The sequence below is a fragment of the Talpa occidentalis genome, unplaced genomic scaffold (genome assembly GCF_014898055.3).
Source record: "Talpa occidentalis isolate TD23 unplaced genomic scaffold, MPIMG_talOcc4v2.1 talOcc4.5, whole genome shotgun sequence".
NCBI lineage: Eukaryota > Metazoa > Chordata > Mammalia > Eulipotyphla > Talpidae > Talpa > Talpa occidentalis.
The window spans coordinates 94,071,384-94,096,704 of NW_023604861.1; the positions used below are offsets into that span (position 1 = coordinate 94,071,384).

General features: G+C 47.5%; 1 protein-coding gene across 1 annotated transcript in view; it reads left to right on the forward strand.

Moving 5' to 3' along the window:
• ATOH8 (atonal bHLH transcription factor 8) overlaps positions 1–10,011 on the forward strand; it is a 31,982-nt gene extending 21,971 nt beyond the window's left edge. Inside the window, exons 3-4 of the mRNA XM_037527758.2 lie at positions 5,392–9,426; positions 9,621–10,011. Coding sequence (XP_037383655.1) covers positions 5,392–5,397 — 6 coding nt within the window. The 3' untranslated portion in view covers positions 5,398–9,426; positions 9,621–10,011. The remainder of the gene's footprint in view (positions 1–5,391; positions 9,427–9,620) is intronic.
• The last annotated feature ends 15,310 nt before the right edge of the window (positions 10,012–25,321 follow it).

Here is a 25,321-nt window from a genome sequence, read left to right on the forward strand (position 1 = left end):
TGACTGGCTGAGGTTTGAACACATCCACAGGCCTCAGTAAATGAGGGGTTTGGCCTGACTGACCCACCTCACACTGACCTGGGGAGCTGTGGCCTGCAGAGCAGGGCCTGCGTCCTCTTAGCGGCATGGGCAGCTGTCTGCACACCAGGGAGGCTCCCGTGGCAAACGCAGTCACTCCTGTGGTGAGTAGCCTTGCAGAGGGGTGTGCTAACAGCATGTACCAGCAACAGTGTTTTCCCGCTATTCCCTGGAGTGAGGCTATAAGCTGTCCCAGGGCAGGACTTGAACCTGTCACAGAGCTGGCTCCCAGTTATAACTTATATCTTTCTTGAGTAAATCATTTTTTCTCTCAATTCAGGGTCCCCAGGCAGATTTTCCTGGTGCACAGGGGGTTCTGACCACAGCTTTGCAACTCTCACACCCATGGGACCTCTGAGGGCCCTCCCCGTCCGGACACAGTGTGATCCTTGCTTCACACCATGTTCCCGCCCTCGGCAAATAGCAGCCAACTCCAACTGCTCATAAATTTCCTGCCTGTCACCCATGGCGCCCAGGCCCGGCGGGTGGGAGGCGCTGGGGTGGGCTGGTCTGTACCTGCTTCCAGTTCCCTGGGAAGTTTGGAGGCCGGAAGCCTAGGCCTGTGCTTGTGCCCAGAATAACCTCAACAGAGCCTGGCCCTTGGAGAAGATGTGAAGACAGATCTGCTAAATGCAAAGATGTAAAGATGTATGGGCTGAAATGTTAAAATACAAACTCTAGCTTACTGTGTGGCTTGCACAGCATAATTCCACTTCCATAAACTGTCTAGGTATGCTCAGGCGAAGGAGAAGTATGTGAAACAGTAGTCACCCAGTGATGTCAGTGATTTTCAACCTGTGGGGAGCTGAGGGGATTGCATTTTTTTTCTTTTATACACTCTTCTATATTTTTTTAATTTTTCTATAATTAATATATACTACCTATGCAATTAAAAAAATTGACAACCTTATTGATATTAGAGCTTACCCATTTAAAGTGCAGTATTCTTTAGTTTGCACAGATATATGCAATCATCACCACAGTCAATTTTAGAATATTTTCATCAGCCCAAGAAGAAACCCTGTACCCTTTGGCTATCACTTCCTTCTCTTAGTCCAGAGCTTCCCCCCAGCCCTAGGCCACTACTAATCTATCGTGGACAGTTCATGTGGATGTGATCATATCATATGTGGTCCTTTGTGACTGGCTGCTTTCACTAGCATGGTGTTTCTAAGGGTCATCCATGGTATAGCATGTGTCAGTATTTCATTCATTTTCATGGCTGAATACTATTCCAGCATATGGTTCTACTTTACTTTGGTTTCTATTTGTCAAATGATGAACATGACATGTAATTTATAAAACTGTTTATTTTTTTTAAATAATTGTAAGCAAATTAGTCTATATAATACTTGGTTCAGCGTGACTATTTCTGGTTATTTACTTGGAAACTTTTCATCCTATGATGACATTTTGTTTTCAGGCACCAATTAGACCCAACTTTTCATTTTTTTAAAGATTTGTTTTTATTTATTTGTGCATACAAGACCGGGGTGTAAGCCAGGGGTGTGGGGGGTAAGAGGATCCACCAGAGACAGAGTGGGGAGCAGAATAGGCAGATCCACTGAAATATACTGCTGAGGGGAGCAGTAGGTGAGACAGGAGAGGTCAGCTGCACCATGTGGGTTAGCTCCTTGGCTGGGGATCGAACTCAGGCCGCAGCGCTGCCGATAGCTTGATAGCACTGAGATTTAACACCTACCCCACCAGGGAGGCCCTAGACCTAGCCTTTTGGGGTCAGCATGTGAGCCAGCATCTTCAGGTGCTCCCACTATACACCAGGCCCTGTGGGGTGGGGGTGAGGGTGGTTCCATGTCTTATTCATTCTTTGTAATGGACCTAGATCGTGGATACTGGTACCGTGCACATATTAAAGATCAGGAGACTGAGACTTGGAGTGGTGAACCAGCCTACCTAGGGGCCCACAATCCACTGACTTTAGGGCCAAGATAAACCCCAGTGTTTACCATTCAGAACAGAACTTGAAATCCCTTTCTAGCCTATATATTTTAGTGTATTTAAAAGTGAAAGGTGAAATAGTGCCTCAAAGTGCCCACCCTGCTACCTTTCTGATTTTAGTTTTAAAATAATAGTTGAAATCTGACTGCTCTTCTTAAGACAAATCAATTAAATAAAAATATCAGGATTTCAATCCCATCGGTTGTCTTTTTCTACATGTAGAAGACTGTACCCAGTTGCTGAAATATAGAAAATGTATAATTTGAAAATAATGGAAAACAGCTAGGTAGGTGAAGTGAACATTACAGGCTAAATAAATTTAAAAGGTGAAATAACGGAGAAGGGGTGTGATGTGGTGTCACAGTGGAGAGGACTTGCTGGCCTTCTCCCCAATATTTGCAATTTTGTGTGTGCAGACACATGCACACACACACCACAGAAGGGATGGCCTCCCCAGTTTGTCTCCTATCAGCTACAGCTTATTGGTCTAAGGAAGAAATCTGACAGGCTGGCCTATTTGTCTGGCTGTGCTGGGATTTGGGGTTGGGATGCTGAGATTGGCCGGGTTGATAGGCAGGCAGGAAAGAAGCAGGTATTTGGAAGTGACCGAGTGCTGTTTTAGGCAGGCACCTTGAGGAAGGGCCACAGGTTGCTCCTACTAGGTTTGTAAACCCTTTGCTGCATTTCCTGAGACTTTCCCCTTGGCTTCTGTGAAATGCTGTTTCAAGTGCTTAAATAAGTTTCCCTTTACCAGAAGGTAGGAGTGGGCCGTTGCAGCCACGCTATTGAAGGCATTAGGAGAACACTGGGTAAATAAAGCCACACAAATTTACTTGTGCAACGACTTTCCAAGATGAGGCCAAGGCCTGTGGTGTTTGCCAAACTTACGGGATATGCCTCACCTGTTAGTGTTCTGCAGAGGACTCTTGAGTTAAGTGAGGTATAACCCCCTTGTGAAGAATTAAAGCTCAGAGGAAAGTGAGCTTCCCAAGGTCACACAGCTGATTAATTACAGAGAAGGTCCTGGCATGGAAGGCCTCCCAGTGTTCTTCCCAACACCCCCCAATTAAAATAAGTCTTTCTTGGGCCTCCCCGGTGGCACAGTGGTTGAGCACTGGGTTGCGAAGTTGCCTGTAGCCTCTGCAGCGCCGGTTCGATCCCCAGCCACCGGGTGGGGGTCCCACATGGCGCGCAGACCTCTCCTGCTGCCCGCTGCTCCTCTCAGCAGTGTACTTGGTCCGTCTGCCTGCTCTGCTCCCCACTCTGGCTCTGGTGAATTCTCTCACCCTCCTGAGCTTCTGACTGTACCCAGTGCTTGTATAAATAAATAAATAAATCTTTAAAATAAATAAATAAAATAAGTCTTTCTTGGACAAATGATGTTTGCGCTGGAATTCCTGGGCTGAGGACGGTGGTGGGAACTCAGGTCCAGTGTAGACACCGGGTAAGGGTGGGTCAAGAATTGAAGCTCAGGCCTTACCATAAAAGCCTTTGACCTCCCTTGCTCCTGGGTGGTAGCCATGACTTCTGCAGGGTCTGAGAAGCTATCTAGGGCTACAGGCTGGACCCAGGCTGTCCTGGCGCCTTTGCTAGGTAGCCACAGCACAGCTCCAGCCACCCCAGCCTTCCAGGCCTCCCTCCATGCTGTAGGCAAACTGAACAAAAAAGGAACTCCGGGAGTCCGGGTCCTCGGCAGGGCCCCCCCAGGCAGCCAGCGCCAGGATGACGCGGGCTGTAAATCACCCATGGACCACAGACCCAGTGCCATCCCCATGGGCTTCCTTTCCGCTTCTTAATCCTCCTCCTCAGACTTGGTAACAAAAAGCAGATTCCTGCTGGGGCCAGTCTCGCACCGCGGGCTCAGAGAATGTGAGCCTGGGTCTTACCACATCAAGATGCTCTTCCCTCTCACTTTTCCTTTTCCCCCTTCCTAGCCTCTATTAGCTGGAGAACACGCCTCCTCCTGGCCCAGTGCCTCGCCCTCCTTGGTCCCCACTTCCAGCCTTGCCCCAAGCTCGCACCATGGCTGCCGGCCAGTGAGGCCGCCCCAGGCCCACGAGGCTCACCAGGGCCTGTGGTTAGCTGGCCCTCCAGCCTCGTGGTTTGGCTCCAGCCTGGCTCCCCAAGCCTCCGTTTCAGCAGCAGCTGCCGCCGCCTCTGTGTGGTAGACTAAACAGCACCGATCTGGATTCAGATCCTGGTGCTGCCAACCTGCAGCGCTTCCTCACTGAGCCTGCGGTTGCTTCCCTCAGGTGAAGCCCGGAGAAAGGTCCCTGGCAGGTTGGAGGTGCCTCATGGGTATTTTGCTTCAGAAGCAAATACTGAGTGTGTGTTTAGGGTCATGGCAAGAATCAAAAGGGAAGTGTTTGGAACCTTTCCTAGGAGTGGGCTATACTGATTGGGGGCTACCCTTAGTCCCCCTCAAAGAGCCTCCCCACCAACTGATCTCCCCCCAGAGTGAATGCTCCCCCCCAGCTCCATGACCTTTCTCTCACTCCTGTCCTTTCCTGACAGCAAGTCATACCCTCTGGTGGCTTTTCTCATTAGCAACAACACCAAGTTCAACAGCCAGAGTGAAGATTCCAAAGGTCAAGACTCTGAGGAACTTAAAGATGGTCCAGCCTAGCAGTGGTCTAGCCCCTTAGCACCCTGGGACCTCCAGGTATCCCAGGCTCCATGTTGGAGAGAATGCAGGAGGACTCTGGGTTCACCTCTGTATATGCCCCCACCTGTACCCCACTGCTCCGGATAGACCAGAGCCATGATTATCTGTGCAGTGTTAGGGTTCCAGAGGTCACACTTCATTTCTACTGTTAAAAGAACATTTAAAAGTGATTGACCTGCTCCAGCTGTGTCATTTCATAGATGAGGACTCTGAGGCCCAGACAAGTTAAGTGATTTGTCTCAGGTTACCCAGCCAGCGGGTGGATGGGCTATGACTAGAGTTGGCCTCTTGGCTCCTGGCATAGTGCTCTTGTCTGAACAGTGCAGGGGGACGGGAGCCAGGCCTCAGAAGTGTGACCTGGGTCACTGTGGTATCAGTACCCGGTGTTCCTGAGCTTCCTCTGTCCCCTACAGCCCTACCCATTCCCCCAAACCAACAAAATCAGTAGTAGCTCTGAAAGGCAGTGGGTATTAAGCTTGGAAACAGCCAGTCCTGGGTCCAACGGCCAGCTCCATTGCTCCTCATATCCCTCAAGATTCAGTCCCCTGCCTGGGCCAGATGAGTCTCTACTAGGCAGCTGTGAGGGATGAGAGGAAGTGCCGGGGGTGCTGGCACCTGGTACAAGTGGTCTTCTGGAAACAAGTCAGGATGAGAAGGAGCTGCTTCTGATAGTTGGTTGTTTCTTTCAGGAGTGACCAGCCATAGGCTAGACCAAGGACGTTGCTGTGGGCCCTCATCCCAGTCAAGCCCAAGGAGCAGGTGAGCTTGTCAAGTCCAGCCTCATCTTATCCAGGATGCCAACAGACGCTCAGACCACCACTCTCAGGGTCTCAGGAGCACAGCTGCCTTCCTTTCATCCTCCTGTCTGCCACCAGCCACTCCTCGGCGACTTTGCACTTTGCTCTCTGCCTGGTTGGGAGGGGAGAGCTCAGTCTTCCCCTTGCACAGGGCCTGAGGTTCACCGTCCAGCTGTGGAAATTCATTGCCAAAGATTTGACAGAGACATTAAACAAAATGTGGTGATAAAACTCCACAACGAAAAGCCACACTATTACTCTATGACTTTCGCTCCTGTTACTGCCCGGGTCCCAACTCAAGCCAAAGTTGAATCAACAGTTTTACTAGAAACCATGGAAGGAGTGGACATTTGGTGACCATCGGAAACGCTTGATCCTCTGAGCCGGAACTCTTTTTCTACACTTGGGCTCTGTGCTGCCTGGGTGCAAGACAAGCCGCCTGAGGTCTGTGAGAGGGAGGCTGAGTGCTACAGGGAGTACAGTACGAAAGCCCAGTCCCCTTCTCTTCCTCCCACTGGCTGCCTATCCTCTGACTCTGATTGTCAATGTTCCCTGGGCCCGGGCTCCTTCTTGGGTCCGGAGAGTCATGCAAAGTGTGTAAGGAGTGAAAAGAAGCAATATTGACCACCCCTTACACACCATGGGGACTCGCCCCAAGGCAGCCTACCTAAGGGGCTTTGCTCCCCTGGTTGGTTCCAGTCAGCCCTTCCCCACTGGTGGCCCGCCCTCCTGCAGGGTGGTAAGATGGCACTGCTTGGAGGTCAGTGGCCTTTACACGTTGTACAGGAGGGCAGAGGAGAGAAAGGGCTCAGGGGAATGGGCCAGAATGTGTGGGAGGGGTTCAAAGCCAAGGCCTGCTTCTTCCTGTGCTCAAAAGGCCAAAACTGTTCACATCTGTGCTCAACCATCTGCTTCAAATTGAAGTAAAAGCCCTAACATGTAAAGAAAGCACTTACTTGTGTTGAGTGGACTCTGTGGGTGACCGGGGCTTTGGCCGGTCAGCTGGGGGGGCCTTGTAGGGGAGAAGAGAGGTTGGTCTCCGCTTAGAGTTGGGAATGCCTTCAGGAAATGGGCAGTGTGTGTGTGTGTGTGTGTGTGTGTGTGTGTGTGTGTGTGTGTGTAAGGGAAAGGGGAACCCTCTCCATGGCCTCAGCCTAGACTAGTGACCAGCAGGCCTGGTCAGGAACTCGTGGAGAGCCTTCTCTGTTCTATACCTCACTTAGTCCATACCAGTGATTACAAATGAGGAAACATGAGGCCCCAAAGAGACAGGCCAGTCAATGACAGAACCAGCTTTCAAGTCAGGATGACCTCATTCCAAATCTTGAGTTCTTTACCCCTTTGTGGCCCCTAAATCCAGTCCCATCCCAAAGTCTTCATGTGGTATTGTCACATCACTTCATCTAAGACAGAGACAGTGGAGACTCATTGGGGATGGGGAAGAGGGTATTAAGGTAAGGACTAGGAAGAGGCTGCCAGTGAGGAAGGGCTGTGTGGGAGGCCTAGGGCTGCCCAGGGATAGGGGAGGTGATGAGGGAAGAAGTCTAAGCCATTGCAGGATGCACGTCTGTAACTTGGTTTAGCCTGGTGTTGCCCTCTCTTATTTACTTCTCAGGCTCCTGAGCTAGAGCAGGAATATCTGTGGTGAAATTGGCTGTAGGGAACCTCTTCCTTCATGCTAGTATTTCCCAGGCATGGCCCTTTGCTAAGGACTGAGGTGGTAGGCTGATCCTGGTTCTGGGGCTGAAGCTGTCTCAGCATGCCTCATGGCAAAAATGCTCTAGAAGCAGGCAGAGAAAGTGGGCTTGGAATGGGGACAATTAGGAAGGAGACAGAAGTCGCCTGGGACTCCAAGCACATGTCAAAGCTCCAGTTGTCCCTCTGAGCCTCTGAGTAACCTTGATGACACTTCCTAGGGAAGCAGGAGCTGTGGGCCAACCAGCAACAAACAACACAAGAGGACCCTTTCTGTTACTAAAGGGTGGAGGGAGTCCCCCCATCCTGCAGCCCATGGGCCAGACACATGACTTACTGCCCAGAAACCACCTATGACCTCTACTCCCCAGCCCTCTCTTGTTCATGGCTTTCATTACATACTTCCTTGCATTCTGAAGTACCTGTTGGGCTTTGCCTGCATATCAGACACTAAGCTAGGTGTTGGGAATAGAGAAGATGGGTAGTTCCCACCTTCACAGAGCTCAAGGGTCTGTAAAGACAAGCAAATTAATTATGACACAGTTAGATGAATAGCATTTTGAGAGTCTTGGGGGAAAAAAGAAACATTAGCACTCTGGATGGTGTAAGGAAGGACTTTCCTAGAAAGGGGCCTTGTGAGATGGGTCTTGAAGGATGAGTAGAAGTTTTCTGTGCAGAAGAGTAAAAGTAGACTTTCTATGTGGAGAAATACTCAATTCTGGCAGGATGTTGGAATCACCCAAGGGGATTATTAAATATTGATATAAAATATTAACACCAAATTCCCATCTCCGGAGATTCTGATGTATTGGTTTGGTATTTCGGACCAATCCCTGGGCATTGGGGTTTTTAAAAGCTCCCTAGTTCTTTCTAATGTGCAAGTAAGTTTGAGAGCCACTGACTCATGTCTCTGACAAGAAAGTGATTTAGAATCACTGATATAGGGTACAGTCTGTGTGAGATATGTCACACACACACACACACAAACACACATACACACATCATTAAAAGTCCATGCTTTTCTTTTCCAGATTTGTCTCCAGTAGATCAGCTTGTATTTTGTGTGCACGTGCAAAGCCCCCCCATTTGCACACACTCTTTCAAGTGTGCACACACACTCATCCAAAAACACTTGCATACATTCCCAGGTAAGGGAAATCCATTTCAGAGAGATTCACATTTCATTGGTAGTCTTCCAAACTGTTCTGTAGAAGCAGTCACGCTTCAGACAGAAATCTTGAAGAGCCACCCTCATGGGCCTTGTGAGGCCATTTCCCAGCTGAGGGACTGTAGTCAGTCATCTATAGTTTTTTGGGGGGGACACCCTCCTTGCTTTGTTGTTTGCTCTGGGTCCTGGCCCCAATTGCCATTGATGGCTCATCAGCCACCAGTCACAGAGGACAAAGAGACCTTCTCAGGAAGCCCCCTAGGGGGCTTGTGTGCATGTCTGCATGGGAGGTGCAAGTATGTACATATTGGTCCCCGCAGACTAAACCACAAAGCATGGCGCTGGAGTCAGAGATCTTCCATCTCACAGGCAAGTCTTAAGAGACTCTCTGAACACCCTGCTGCACTGTGTCCTGGTTGCGGCCGACAGTCCCAGAAAAGATGTTTAAGTTCTGAGGAGTGGGCTCCACAAATCTTGGGGCCTCTTTCTGAGCTCACAGGTTGATCAAGGGCCCTATTGGATCCCTGCTCCCTGCACTGTACTCTCCCTGTGCCTTTGGTCACCACTGCATCCTGGGCCAGCCTCCTTTCCCTCCCTCCATCTCACCAAGGACCTCGTCCTATGTCCTGTTTCTTTTCTAGACCCCTCCCTCACCCATCTCCCCTTTCTCAGGAGCCAGTGAGGAACAAGAATGCATGGACAGTTCTTGGGACTGGGTGCTGGGCAGTGTAGCCTTGAGTAGGGACTGGGCTGGAGTTTTCAGAGTCCCCCAGGGTAAAGACATGGGTGCAGCAAGTCATGAAAACCCAGGCCTGTGCTATGCTTGGTCTGTCTGCTTGGGGGCTGGATCAGGGCCTGCCTTCACCCACCATGCTCCATGTTCCTGAGCTACTATGTGGTTGCCAGCTGCTTGGATGATAACAGCCTGGCCTTTTCAGAGCAAGACTCAGACATGTCCAAATGTTTCCTTCAGGTGGATTTATATTGCCATTCTCACTCTGAACTCTCGCTGCTACCCACTGTCACAGCTGATTTCTGTTTCCAGGCTCTAAGAAGACAAGGAGGTAGGGAGGGGGCCCTGCCCGGGTGGGGTGAGGGTAAGGCAGGAGGAGGGGAGAGCTGGCCTCACTCGTTGTCCCACAGGTTTTCACCTTCTCATGCGTCTCCCTTTGCCCCTGGGACCCAGACAAGCTATGTCTGCCTTCTTGAAGCCACATACCCCAAGGAACGTAGATTTATAAATAACTTTGTTTTACAGCTATTTGGACATATGTCTAATCTCTGGATGGCGCTATGAATTCCTAGAGGGCAAAGATTGAGTCTAATTCATCTCCAGATCCTCAAAAAGACTTGTGAAATGTATATATTGGTTTCTTTGTTGAATGGATGAATAAAAAATGGAAAATATGGTAATTCACCCATTAGTTTTCTTCCTTCCACAAATAACTACCAAAACAGCTAATTTGTTCAAGACCTTGACAGAATAGGACACAGACCTTTTCCAAGGTCTCAAAGGCTCAAAAGGAGACAGTCCAGAGTAGAGTGGAGCCTGGACTTGGGGCTTTTAGCTTTTCATGTGACCGAGCCTTTGAGAACTGAGGTCCTGCAAAGAGGGTGACTTCCTAGCTCGTGTACAGGGCTTGGCGCGGACTGGGTGCTGAATAAACATTCATTGAATGTTTGTAGATGAATAAATGAATGCTGGCACCTCCCCTCTTATAGCCCTGCCTTAGACATCACCAATCAATGGTGGCGCTTTTTCTCAAGGGTTAAAGCTGCCTAAGTTCCTGGCAGCGCTCCAGGCAGTCACTATTAATCAATTGAGAGATGTGGTCTCTGGTAGCCTGGCCTTTCTGAAGTCACAGATGGGAACACCCTCAGGTCAGCTTCCTGGGGCATGACCGGGATATATGACCAAGGATGGATCAGGAGGAGGTTATTCCTTAGGAGTCTGTGTGGCCATCTCCTGGCTAGTCTTCCTGTCTTTGATCTGTTCCCACTCACCTATTCTCCTCTATGATTGAAAAAGTTTTTTTCTCAAGTTTCTCCCTGAGCCCATCACCTCCAGCCAAAGTCCAGGCTTTTAGCTGCTCATCAGACCTGTCACAGATGGTTCTATCTCCTCAGTGTCCCCAATGCCTCCCCAGTGTCTGTGAAAATCAGTTTGGCTGTCTAGGGGCACTGGATGAATCCCACCCTGAGATGTTATCAGCCCCTCTTTCTCAGTCATGTCCTAGTTTCCTTTCCTCTGGTTGCTCACAAAATAAGATTTTTTTAAAGATTTATTTATGCATGCATGCAAGAGCTGCGGTGTAGGCCAGAGGTGCAGGGGCGGGGGGTTGAGAGATTCACCAGAGACAGAGTGGGGAGCAGAACAGGCAAATCCACTGAAATACACTGCTGAGGGGAGCAGTGGGCGAGACAAGAGAGGTCACCTCTTGTGGGTCACCTCCCTGGCGGGGGATTGAACTCATGCCACAGTGGCTGGCGATAGCTTGATAGTGCTGAGACTTAACCTGCTGCGCCACCAGGGAGGCCCCCAAATAAGACTTTTTCTGGACCCTTGTGTTTGTTGCCATGGAAACAGTTTATTAAAATCTAGTTTTCTTCTACCTTGAATCCAACAGGTCCCCCACCCCCTGTGCCATTCCCCGCCCCCTCCACACCTCCTTGTCCTCTCTGTCCCAGAATGTGGGAGCAGAGCTCTGCTGCTCCGAATGGCAATGGACTTGGTGCTCTCCCATCCTAAGGACTCGTCTTTCCAGAACACACGTGAAGGAAACGATCTCCATCTCCAACCCACCTTCAGGGGAAATCCAATATCCTTCCAGGCCTCTAAGGATTTTGGGGGGGCTTACATCCCAATGGCTTTCATCTCTTGGGTCTACCATATTCATTCTTTTTCTCTCTCAAAGGCCTCCTATGGATGACCCCTTGTCTTACTCTGCCTCAGGTGAAGGAACACAGCCATCTTTCCTCAATTTCCCTAAAACATTACTCACAGAAGCCAGTGTGTATAGAGGAATTACTTTTCTCTTTCTTAATGATTTTTTTTAATGTTTACACCCCCCCTCAAAAAACCAAACAAGACGTTGCCCTTTTCTTCCCAATTCATTTAGCTGATTTCATGTATTTCTGACAGGTTTGTCATGTTTCCAGCAGTTATAAATATTTTCCCCTCTGACTTCACTCCCTGACACTACATTTCTGGGCTGTGACTCACCCAAAGTTGTCCCACAGCTGGGGCTTGAGTCCAGTTTTTTTCCTTTAATCTAACATCACCCTACCCGAACTCAGATCACCACTGACCCCAGGTCTGAAAGAGAATATAAGATGCGGTGCCCGGTGAAAAGATCATGGGAAAATATAGCAACTGGTCCAGATGCTCAGCCACTCTCAGCTAAGCAGGTATCCAGGTTTGACTTCAGGGAGGAGACACCAAACAAGGGCAGGACCTGTCACATTCATCTCCCCAACCTCTCCAGTGGCTAAAGCTTGTCCAAAGGACTTGGACAGGGAGTACAGCTTGGATTAGGGGACAGGACAGTCTGCCCCCTCCCCCTAGAGGGAGGCAAATCCCTGAACTTCGCTCTGTGCCAAACCCATACCCCAAACCACCTTCAAGGCCATCTGGCCCACAGACTACATGCGCTCATCCTGGGATTTCATTTTAAGCTCCACAGACAAAAGTTTCTAGAGAATTTTCCTTTTGCACGCACACACATGCATGCAACACACACATGATTTTTTTTCTTAAGAACTCAAAATGCTTCCAAGTCCCAGGAAACAAAATTCCATTTTTGGAGAAGAAATTAGAAAAAATAAGCAAGTTTTTGGGTACACTTTGGGATCATTTCGCTGACCTTTATTGTTCAAATAAAAATTAGAGCAAGGGGCTTGACAAAGATTTTAGTGCCTCTTCAGATGGGAGAGACAGCCTAGGAAGTCCAATGTTATAATTTGTGGAATTACCCAAACTTATTTGGGCACTTATTCCTTAAAAAATTTATTATAATAATAATAATTATTTTTATTTTTTTATTATTTTAATCATTTTTACGTGTATCATCATCAACACCCAAAACTTTTTTTTTATCATACCCAACAAGAACTACCCATTAAACAATAACGTCTCCCTCCCACCCCCTCCTCCAGCCCCTGGTAGTTTTATTCTACTATTTGTCTCAATGAATTTGCCTGTCTCACATAAGTGGAGTCATACACTATTTCTTGCTGAAGTGGCCATATTTCTCCTCCTGAGGGATTATCGTTTGAGTCCATCTCTGTTGGGCTTATTTCACTTAGCACAATGTTTTCAAGATCCGTCCATGTGTGGCAAGTATCAGAACATCATTCCTGCGTATGGCTGTGTAGGGTTCGATTGTGCGTTTGCACTACATTTCATTTGTCCATTCATCTGTAGAATGGGGCACTTATTCTTTATTGCATGAACCCATCTTTCATGGGACACCAAGGGGGATTCCTTGCAACACAGTTGGGGGACTGCTGAAGTATGGAACCACTAGGATACTTAGATTTTAGGTAACTCAGGTTTCTCTTATCCACAAGGTTGTCCCAGACAGTACCAGAAGAGCTTGGGTCAGCTAAATTTCCAAACACAAGGCAGAGACTGAGAGGTGAAGCTGTGGGGGACGAGCCCTGGCAGGGCAGTTGGTGGCCAGCCCTGGGGAAAAGTAAAGGAGAGCCTCCTCTTCTAACCCTCACAGGCTGTGTGGCCCTGCTGTGCTCTGGGGACCCGCTGGGATGACTGACAGCTCAGTGTTGGTGACATCTGTCAGAGCTGCCTTCCCCGGCTTTGATGACAGGACTGGACAAGAGCCAAGTCAGAGGGGAGCAGTTGCCTGAGAGGCCCCGGCCCCTTTTTGGCAGCCTCACAGGTGCGCCCTGTCCTGCTCCTCTTGGACCCTGAACGGGTTGTTCTAAACCACTGCCCCTTCCTCCCCTTTGTAGCAGGCAGGCCTGATGCTGGGCAAGAATGGGATGAGGAGCAGGCCCTTTGGGCTCTGGCCCCCTTCCAAGGGCCTTCTCTTATTGCTCTCCCCTCCCCTAGGTAGAAGTTCTAAGGAAGGCAAGTGGGGGAATGTCCTGAGTCAAGCCTCCATGACTAGGAGAGAGTGGACACCTCTGAGAATCTGGAGGCCTGGGGTCCAGCGTCACCCGACATTCCACTCCGCGTGTGACCTCCCTGAAGCAGACAGTGGCCCTGTGCCCTGTGAGGCCCCTCACTGTCATTCCAGACCTGGGCCCCAAACTGCCTCCTCTTGCCTACACTCTGAGTTCAGGGCTCAGATTTCAACCCCATTCTTGCTGAAATGTCCATATTTCTCCTCCTGAGGGATTATCTTTTGAGTCAGAAAATTATTTGAAGGAGGAGCAAAGACCTTCCAGAGATTTTTTTTTTTAATATTTATTTATTTATGCACACAAAAATTGGGGTACAGGCCAGAGGTGGGTGGTGTGTGAGAGGATCCACCAGAGATAGAGTGGGGAGCAGAACAGGCAGATCTACTGAAATACACTGCTGAGGGCAGCAGCGGGTGAGACAGGAGAGGTCTGCTGTGCCATGTGGGTCACCTTCCTGGCCAGGGATGGAACCTGTGCTGCAGAAGCTGGTGATAGCTTCATGGTGCTGAGACTTTACCCCGGCACCACCAGGGAAGCCCAGACCTTCCAGAGATTTTAAAAGAAAAAGAAAAAAAGAACATCTTTAGACAAAATACAAATAAATGGTGTTCATTCTCCTGATCTGGGTACAGGTTATCTCCCCAGACCCCATTCCCCAGACCCCTGTCCTCTCTGAAAGGTCATTTAACCTTTGTCCAAACTTCATGCACCTTGGGCATCTCGAATACCCCCCTTTCCGCCTCATTGCTACTTGCTTCTCCATCCATCTCCTGGCTCCGCCCTGTGCTCCGAGAAGGCAGAGGATCTGGCAATGTCTCCCCAGTGTGCGGCAGTGCTCAGCACCCAGGCCTTGATGCACACCACAGTCAGCCTGGCTGGGAGCAGGCCTCAGGATTCTTTGTCCTGGCGAGGGGCTTTGGGGTGAGCCCAGAGGGTTCTGCCATCCCACTCGGGCCACAGGTTGTCTTGCAGAGCCGAGCAGTCACATGAAGGAGAAAAGTATTAAGTAAATGAGTGTTCTCAGTATGAAGTGAAACAGGAGTGGAGTCAGACAGTACACACAGAGAAGGGAACCGGGTGACAGCACGCTTCTCTAGCCTGAAGCTGTTCAGAGGATTAGAATGAAATCACCTCACTGCAGAACAAGGTGGGGGTGTTTGTTCCCCTAGGGGCTATCTGTACCTCCCTCCCAGGTCCTGATTTCCCTGAGACCTGCCTTGTCACTGAACTTTGTCTCCTTGTCTCACCAGGGCCAGGCTTATTCTCAGTTCCTCTACCTCCCATCTCCGAGCCAGGCCTCTCTCTGGTCTCCTTCCTCTGTAAGCACTCATTTTGCCTCTTATGCTTCCTGGTTCTTGCCCCCCCACCTCTCCAACCCCAGCCTGGTTTTCTCATTGTATGAGCTCAGGGGACAGTAGTATTTTCCAGGCACCCAGGTCCTCACAGGTGTCAGGGGCCCTGGCACTACTCCTCAGCCCTGCTACTCACTGGCTGTGTGACCCACAGTATATCATTCCCTTTCTGAGCCTCAGTTTCTCTGAGGTTGGATGCCCTGCTGAGTAAAGCTTCTTCCAGCTATATAATTCTACCTCTTTAGAAAACATCACTCAACACCAGGCAAAGTTAAAAATTTGTTTAGTTTCTACTCTAAATTCACCTTGCCCCACCAGGCATCACCCACAACAGGAAGGAAGAGGCATTTTATTCCATCTGCTTTTCTCACTCAGGACTGGCCTCAGCTGGCCTGTCTTCTCTCCAGGCCCTGGGGACCCTCCCAGGGCTGTGGCCTTCCTCTGGTCAGCCCTCGGTCAGTGGCTCATTTCCTCTTCCAGGCCTGAGCACTTTCCCAAGTAGCCAGGCCTGGACCCATGGCCTGGATGCTTCCTCAGAGGCAGAGCCTGGACCACGCCCTGCCCAGCAGCTTGGCAAACACTGACTAGTTGTTGATGAGACTTAATTAAAGTAGAGATCCGCTTTCCTCCAGGCCCTGGGTGAGAGGCGCTCACCTCAGGAGCTCAAGGACACAGGGTACTCCATTGTTCTCTAGAGAAACCCAGCTGCCTGCTGCAACTGCTCCTCTGGGTCTGTCAGCTGCTACCCTCTGCTCCTCCTGCTCTCCAAGGTTCTTTCCACTTTCCTCCCCAGGGCCTTGTGCATGTATGCACCCTCAGTGATGGAAGTCCTTCCTACGGCTGGCTCTTCTGGCATATCTCCTTCAGGATGTCCATAATGCTAAGTCCAAGGCTGATCCTCAGCAGGCTTGACCTGTCGGCACATCTGACACAGCCATGCCTTCTCCGGGAGGTGGGGCTCTGTCCCTTGGGACTGCCTCCCATCTCTCTAGCTGCAGCTTCTCAGCCTCCTAGTCAGTTGGCACACCCCGAGGCTCAGTCCTCAGATTTTTGTTCTTTCTTCTCTTTCACTTGGTGTCCTGCCAAATGACAGGTGACCTCCAAATTCATGTCTGCACCCCAGAGAAGAAGAGATCCACTCCGAGTAAAGCCAGATCCTTACAATGACCTCCAAGGCCTGCACTTCCTGTCTCTGACCTGTGAGTACAGCACGGTTGTCCTCTCTGTGGTTCTTTGATGCACCAGACCCAGCCTACCTCTGTACCTTTGCATTGGTTGTTCCCCTCACCTGGAAGGCTGCACGCCCACGTATTTCCATGACTGGTTCCTGCACCTTCTTCAGGTTTCTGATCAAATGCCACCTTCTTCTTGAGACCTTCCCCAATTATTTTGAACTGCAACCTCACCCTCCTTCCCCCAGCACTCTCTCTGTCTCCCATTCCTGATTTATTTTTCTCCATAGTCCTCATTGCTAACTCACATGTTATGTCATATCTATATATGACAAACACACATATATGTATTCATATCTATACATTTGTTTATTGATTATCTTCTCCTTCTGGAAGGAAAACTTCATGGGAGCTGGGAGTTTTGCTTTTGTTTCCTGTATTCCTAGTGTCTTGAACAGTGTCTGGCACATAGTAGTTGGGCAATAAACATTTGTTGAACAAATGAATGTGAGCTTCAGTAGATGTCCTTGTACATCGATATTCATGTTCTGGTATTTCTACTTGTGTAGAGTAGATGAGGGAAGTGGTTTGTTCTGTAAAATGTACATCAAGAATATTTTTAATTTTAATAAACAACTCTAGATTTACTTTCCCAAGAATTGTAGCAATATATGCCCATTTCCCTGCCTGTGGTGGATGTTATCATACTTGAATTCTTGCCAGTGCTGGGGGAGGGGGGGCAGCATCTCATTGTTTTAAATTTCGTTTTCCTGACTAATTAAAGAACATGTTTCTTGTTTGTTAACTGCTTGAATTTCTATTTCTATGAACTGCCTTGTTTTTTGCTTTTGTTTGTTTGTGGTCTTTTGGGGGGTAAGGGAGAAACCTGACCTTTTTAAATGAGTTTATAGAGGGAATGTCAGTTCTTAAAAAAAAATCCCAGATAATTCTGATTCTTTTGGAGATTCTGGAGCCATTGCTCCAGATGAGCACCCTTCTGATTAGCCACTGCCTGACGTGCTCTGGGTCCACTGGGGGATCCTGATTCTGTGGCCAGACCCCTAGATTTGTCCTCCCTGCCTACCCTGACCTTGGCTTGCCTCAGAGCTGACAGATTCACCAACAAGACTCACTGCAGGATGCCCAGGAATTCCTCACCAACCCTCCCTCTTTAGACCAGCTTGGGGAGCAGGGTTGATTAGAAAAGGTAGGTAGAAATATTTGTACAGTGTTTTCTGGTTTTTGGAAAAAGACTAAGTGGTATAGAAAAATGATATAGAAATGTATGAACCCCCACCCCCCAGTAATTCAGTCACCCAGAGATAACCAGGTATTGCGTTGGCGAACATCCTTGCAGTCACCTCTCTGTTCCACACCCACTGAGCTAAATTGTCTTAAATGGGATCATGCTGTTATTCAACCTGCATTTTTCACTCATCCATATGTCATGAGCATCATAAAGGATATCAATGATGAAAAACATGTTTTTTCTCTCCTAGAATGTGAATTATCTTGCAAGTGTTCTTTTTCCTCCCTCCTAGTATATCTGAATTTTCCTTTTTCTGAAGTAGAAACTTTGTTTCCCACAGTAATAAACCACCAGTTTTTAGCTGGGCACACAGCCTTTGCAATAAAGACAATCATCCTGGCTCTCAAGGGACTATGGGGGTTTACATGACTTAGTTTTAGCCAGTGGGGTGTGAGCCAACGAGGTGTGCATACAACTTCCTGAATATGTTCTGTGGTGTCTTTATATATATATCCACAAATTCTTTGATACTCCTTTCATTAAGATGAAGCTTAATTTCCCTTCCCTTTAGTGTATACTGTACTTAGTTACTTGCTTGAAAAGCGGAGAATGAGACAGAAGTCACTGTGTGTGACATCCAAGATTAGAACAGAAGAAGCAGTTGACTTCACCTCACTCTCTCCCTCTGGGGGAGGACAGTGGCCATGTCATGAGGACAGTAAAGAAGGCCAAGGAGAGGTCCACATGATAAAGAATTGAGGCACCCATGTGTGAGAAACATTTTAGAGGTAAATGCTTAAGCCCGAGTCTAGCCTTCAGGTGACTGCAGCCCTGGTTGTCATCTTAAGTACCACCTCTGAATTCCTGATTCACAGAAATGGGGATAAAAAATGTGTTGTTTTAAGCTAAGTTTTGGGGTAATTGTTATGCTGCAATACATGCCCTTAAGAGAATGGCCAAGACTTCGCCTCCTTTTTACCCTCTCTCTGGATGGAAGGTGGACAATGGTGTATGCCATCTTGCATCTTGCAGATGAGTGTAATATGCTAGCGATGAGGAGCAACAGCATAGACAGAGCCCAGGCCCTTGATGGCTTCAGAGAGCAGAGTCAACATTTGCACTAATAAAGAAACATCCACATTAATAAAGCCAGGCTTCCCAACCAACGCTGGCTCCTTCCTGATCTGTGTAATGAGTACAGGCATATGAAGCTACTGACTACCTCTATTCCTCAGGCAGGGTCCTGTGTATAGAAGTAGCCTTTTTCTTTTACCACACTAGGCTATATATTTGTCATTTTCTCATGTGCCATGTTGGGAATAAAATTTGGAAAGTTTTGCATCTTTATCACAAACCCCAAATTTTTTCCTAATAAAGACTCTGCAAAGTGACATGTTGCTTAGTATATTTAAAATGTGTTACTCTTCTTAATAAGGCTCATGGGTAGTTATGCCCTGAAAGGGTTGTCAATCTTGGTAGCTGAGGCTGGGGGTGTTTCAGGTAGTCAGGTTTTCCCAGGTCTGAAAGGGCCCTTGTGACAGCGGCCACTCACCCTCTCTGGGTAGAGGACTGGTCCTGCCAACAAGAACCACTTCTCCTCCTCAATGTCAGAGGAGAAAAACCCCTCATAGGATGTCAATTATATTCCACAGGAGTCTTTCTTATCCCTTCTAGGATATCTGAATTTTCATTTCATTCTGCCTTTGTTTCCTGCTCTCCTCCTTCTGAACTGTGAACTTACCTTAACTTCTCTTCTTTTCCAGGCTCTGTCCACCCCAGGAACAAAGGTGGCAACAGAGCTGAGGTGGACACACTCCACCTTCACATGTGCTGCTTAACAATGTCATTTCCCCCTGACAACAGTCAATGGTCACACATGCAGGGAGAACCCAGCCTCACGTGGACAGAATTCCATTACTCAGACTGCAGCCTAATTTCATCCATGCAGAACATCAGAATCTCAATTTTAATAGCTTGGTAAGTTTTGCCTGACCCAAGCAATCAATTGAAGGGGTCCTCCCCATTGTTTAAACTCAGGACTAAATGGAATCAACAGAAGGATTTCTTTTAGCTTGAGTGACTTCACGTTGTGGCGTGAGAGTCATACACATTTTACCATATTGCTTACGCAGGCACAGACACGCCATGTCCATAAATACTCTGGTGGCATACTGGTGTCACTGCCTGGCAGCTCCTCGCTAATCACTGGTGAGACCCTGGAGGTGGCATCGGCTTGGACCTCTGCTGTGAAGCCCTGTCGCTCCCTGTGGCCCCACATTGCACCGTCCCCACAGCCCCAGATGTCCTCCACTTCCATCCATGCTTAAGCACTGGCCTTAAGTATCCTTCCTTCTGTTTTGTTTTTTAAATCAGTTACTGATTATGTGAATGTCCCTCTTTTCTTAGTCTCAGTTTTTAAATTGTGTTAACATCTACCCAATGTAACATTTATCATTTCAACCATTTTTAAGCATATAGTTCAGTGGTACTCAAATCCTTCACATTGTTCTGCAGCCATCACCACCATTCATCCCCAGAACGCTTTTTGTCTTGTAAATATAAAACTTGATACTTGTTACCCACCAGCTCCTCATTCTCCCTGGCCCCCAGTTCCTTGCAACCACCATTCAACTCTCTGTCTTTATGATTTTGACTCCTCTAAGTACCTAATATAAATGGGATTATACAGGATTTGTCTTTGGGTGACTGGTTTATTTCATTTAGATCATTTCCTCCAGGTTCATCCATCAGAATGAACCCACATTGTATCCATATTGCAAGATTTCCTTCCTTTTTAAGGCTGCCTGTCCTATGTATCATATACACCATATTTTGATCATCTGTTCTTTGGCTGATGGACACTGGTTTGTTACCATGTTTTAGCTATTATAAATAAGACTGCTATGCCCATGGGTATACAGTTCTTTGGGGGTATATACCAGGAAGTAGATTTGCTGATGACATAGCAATTCTACTTTTCATTTTTTGAGGCACCTCCATACTGTTCCAGAGTGCTTGGACCATTTTACAATTCCACCAGTAGTGCAGGAGGCTTCCCATTTATCCACATCCTCATCACCACGGGTGTTTTCTGTTTTGACAGCAGCCACCCTAGTGGATGTGAGGTGTATCTCACTGTTTTTTTTTTTTTTTAAAAAAGATTTATTTATTTATTTATACAAGCACTGGGTACAGTCAGAAGTGCAGGGGGGTGAGAGAATTCACCAGAGCCAGAGCGGGGAACAGAACAGGCAGACTGACAAAGTACACTGCTGAGGGGAGCAACGGGCGCTGCAGGAGAGATCTGTGCACCATGTGGGACTCTCGCCTATGGCCAGGGATCGAACTGGCAATGCAGAGGCTGCAGGCGCTTCACAGCCCAGGACTCAACTGCTGCACCATCAGGGGAGGCCCCTCACTATTGTTTTGACTTGCATTTCTCTAGTGGTGTTAAGCATCTTTTCATATGCTTATTGGCCCTTTCTATATCTTGAACATTAACTTTTTAATCAGTGGATTTTTACTAAGGGTTGATGTTTCCAATACTTTCTACAAAATTCCCACAAACATTTTATTAAACCTGGAGTCAACTTCCTTCCTGCATATCCTCTATATGACGTCTGACATCTGGTAGTGCTGGAAAGGTATTCCATTTCATTACCTTGAATGAGAAAAGAGGCCCCCACGTGGAGCATCAATGCTGGGCACAGATACCCTCTGGAGTGGCACCAATGGTCTCAGGAGACGTCTGTCTCTCTGGTGTCAGCTCAGAGCACATGCTGGTATATTCCACTCCCTGGTTCTGTAAGCCTTGTCACATCATGCTTGGCTTTTTTCAATGTGACTTCACATCTTTTATTTGATTTAATTCAAGCCTCTAATACAGGTTAGGTGTCAGCAACCCCTATTCATTCTGAGGATAGTAAGGCCCAGAGGGGTGATGAGTTTTGCCTCCCTAGCCTCCATGGCTGAGGGCCATGCAGATGTCCAGGAAGTTTTACACCTCAGGGCATCTGGATGGCAGTAAACTCTTCAGACTCCTTTTTTCTTGTGTTCCTCCCTCTTCTGCCTTGAAGGAGTTGGATGGAGCTATATGAATTGGAAAGCGTGGAGAAATGGGGAAGAATGAACACCAGTCCTTTCCATACATTAGCTTATGGCAATCCCAACCTCCTTTTGAGTCACCATTAGGGCTGAGTCCAGAGCCCTCAAAAGCCCAGGGTGGGAAGGTGGCAAAAGGGCCTATACCATCAGTTGGGGACTCAGGACTTGAGCTGGAACCCTTTTTCTTGTCTGTGTAGCTTTCCTACAGGAAGATGCCAGGAACTACAGCCTATATGCTCAAATCATTCATGCACATAATTCAAAAGTAGGAGATACAAAGGGAATACAGAAAAAAGCCTCATCTCACTTCTGTCAACAGAATAACTGCTTTCTTAGAGGCATCAATGTTTTCAACTTTTGCATATCATTTCTGAAAAATATTTTATATACATGCAAGTTACACATGTACATATAAAGGTATATATATAGTGTATATATACACATATGTATACAGTGTGAATATATATATCTTCAACTGCAGTCCAGAAATATTACAAGCAATAAGATATTTTGAAGGAGAAAGAGCATTCATATGACTCTTATTACAGATTATTATAATTTCCCATTATTATTTTTCCATATTATTATTAATAATAATTATTCTTCTTCTTGTTGTTAATCTCTGTGCCTAACTTATAAATTAAATTTTATCATAGTGTGTGTATAAGAAAAAAATGTAGTAAAGCTTGATTTACCTATAGTTTTGGGCATCCCTTAGGGGTCATGGGATGAATCCCCTGTGGATAAGGGAGGGCTATGGCACTTCTGGTGTCCTCATCTGAAAAAAGGAGCTTGTGATAACACCTTGTCATGCCTCCAGCCAACCCAAAAACAAATGAGCAACAAATCACATGGTTGTATGCCTCTGAGATTTTGTGGATTTTGTTAGACAGCATGATTGTGGTTAGAGCTGAGACAAGCACATAATAAGTGCTCAATAAATATAGCAAATAAGAAACTAAGTCAGCCCTTTCCTCAGAGTGGGGAACTTCACAGATTGCTTAAAGAGTGGCTCCATGTAGAAACCAAAGAGTCAATACAGGGTTAATATCAAAACTATAACTAAAGTACTGGAGATTCCTTTAGGACTGTCTTTTGAAAACTGGCTGTGCTGGAGGCTAAGGCACATAGAGCAAGGACTCAGAGCTCGTAATCTCTGGAAGGGGAGATTTTTACATAAGTGTTTACAAGGTGGTAGTCACCTGCTGTAACAGTGGTGTGCAGAGAGTGCAAAGGTGGAAACGATCATGTCAGTCCGTGATGGGTGATAGAGATGGGCTAAGTCACAAAGAAGGGGGTGCCTGCTGAGACGGAAGGGGGTTTAAAGCAGCAAAGGTATGAATTCAAGGTGGGAAGGGGCTTGAGGGTTTGGGAATGGGATCTGAATGCCATTCGTACGGTGTGAAGGAAACTGGTAGAGCTTTGGACAGAGGAGCCACGTTCAGGTTTGTGTTCTGGAACTGATGTGGAAGCTACAACAGGCTCCTTCTGCAGAGTCCAGGATGTGGAGCTGCTTAAACCAGACCTCCCTCTACTGGTCAGTATTGACCTCGAACAAATTCACGTAACAGAATTGATCTGTGGACATTATTGCACCAGCTGAGGAAGGAAGAGAAGCACAAGGATTGGTAACCAGAAAAAGTCCTTTCTTTCAAATTCCCTGCTATGAACTGTAAAAATTAAGAAGCCATTTGGCAGCAAGTAACAGGAAACCTGGCTATAGAGGATTCAACCCACAGGGGAGTATTATACTAAGAAACCAGGAGATGGTGGTGTAATATTGTCGTAACTCTACAACTCTGAGATTCTCTTGGCCTTTTCTTCATGCTGTTAGATGATATAACCCTAGCTTCATGCCCAAAGTCAAAAGAAAACAAAGAGGCAGAAAAGCGGAAAGAAAAAGACCATACTAGCTAAATCTGTCTCCTTTTATTGGGAATCAGAAGATTTACTTGAGTTTCAAATTCACACACACACACACACACACACACACACACACACACTCACCCCACACTCACACACCTGTCTTCCATTTATATCTCTTGACCCATTCCTGGATGCAAAAGGCTAAGAAATGAAAGGACAGGCTTGTACTCTGCTTGGGGTTCATTTAGCCCATTTCCATCCCAAGCAAATTGGGTCTGTTAACAGGAAGAAGGGGAAAAGGATATTGGTAGGCAAAGGCAGCATCTGCAATAGGAACTTGGGTAGGTCTTGGAAATTACTTTTCTCAGGTAATATACCCTCAGGCAGCCAGGATTGGTGGTTTTTTTTTTTTGTTTTGTTTTGTTTTTTTTTTTCCTGAAATAGAGCTCCTGGTGACATAGCAAGAATTTAGAAATCCTGCCCCTGGAGTTGACACTGCAAAATCTACTGTGTTTCCCTGCTTCCATTCCAGGGGCTTGCCTCAGTGGGTCCCCATTTGTCCTTGTCTCTCTCAGAGGGGCCCTTGGAAGTAAATCCATCCCTTGGGTCAGGAGAGTGACTAAGCAGAGTGGGGAGGACTCCCTGCATCACTTGATATAAGCTCCATCACCAAAGGCCCTGATGGCTGTTTTAAGCTGGTACAGGAAGCCAGGGGACATTGCAGCCTGATGTTCTAGTACCAGAGAGGGCTGGTGTAGAACCATCTAAACCTTGCTGGTCTCCTCTCATGGCAAGTGACAGTGAGTCACAAGGACCTTGGAGAACAGATGGGCAAAGCCTATGAAAGTGGTCGGCATTGTGCACTTACCCTGGATTGAGGAGACCTAGATTCTTCCCAAATCCAAGTGGGTGACTGTATTAGTCCAGATAGGCTGGAGCATGCTATGTAACAAAATGGCCCTAAAAGCAGAATGGTTAAAATATAAAGTTCTTTTCTTGTTCATTCTAAATGCCCATCATGAGTCCACTGGGGGCTCTGTTCCATTTCTCCCCATTCTCCACTCAGACTGAAGCTGGAATTTGCTGGTTGCTGTGACATAGGGACAGAAAAGATCTGGAGGGTCTTTTTTAATATATTTTTAAGATTTATTTTTATTTATTTATGCATATAAGAACCTGGGTATAGGCCAGAGCTGTGGGAGATGAGAGGATTCACCAGAAACAGAGTGGGGAGCAGAACAAGCGGACTGACTGAAATACACAGCTGAGGGGAGCAGCGGGCGAAATAGGAGAGGTCTGCTGTGCCACGTGGGTTAGTTCCCTGGCTGGGGATCAAACTCATGCTTCAGTGGCTGGTGATAACTTGATAGCACTGAGACTTTAACAACCCTGCACCACCAGGGAGGCCCTGAGATCTGGAGGGTCTTGCAATGGTACTTATATGTTCTGATTTGGGAGAACCTCATATAACTTCTGCTCACAACTCAGTGGCCAAGACGAATCACATGGTTCCTCCCAAGCACAGAGGGGCCCACAGGTGTGATCCTGCCGTGTGCCCAGAAGGCAGAGTGGGAAACAGCTAATGAGCAGCAGTCACAGGATAACAGTAACCCTGGGAAAACCATTCAGTTTCTCTGGGTCTTCTGTCCTTCATGTAAAAGTAGCATTCCTATGACAAAAACTGGCTCAAATGGCTCTTATAATCCCTTGGATATCCAACAAAAAATAAACCTTAACTTTACTTCATAAAAATTAACTCGAAATGGATCATAGACTTGAGTGGTCTTAAATACAAAACTATAAAACTTGAAAAAGTGGGCCTCCCTGGTGGTGCAGCGGTTGAGCGCTGGGTTGCGAAGCTGCCCGCAGCCTCTGCAGCGCCGGTTCGATCCCCAGCTGCTCCCCGGCCACCAGAGGAGGGTCCCGCATGGTGCGCAGACCCCTCCTGCCGCCCGCTGCTCCCCTCAGCAGTGTACTTCGGTCCTTCTGCCTGCTCTGCTCCCCGCTCTGGCTCTGGTGAATTCTCTCACCCTCCCGTGCTTCTGACTGTACCCAGTGCTTGTATAAATAA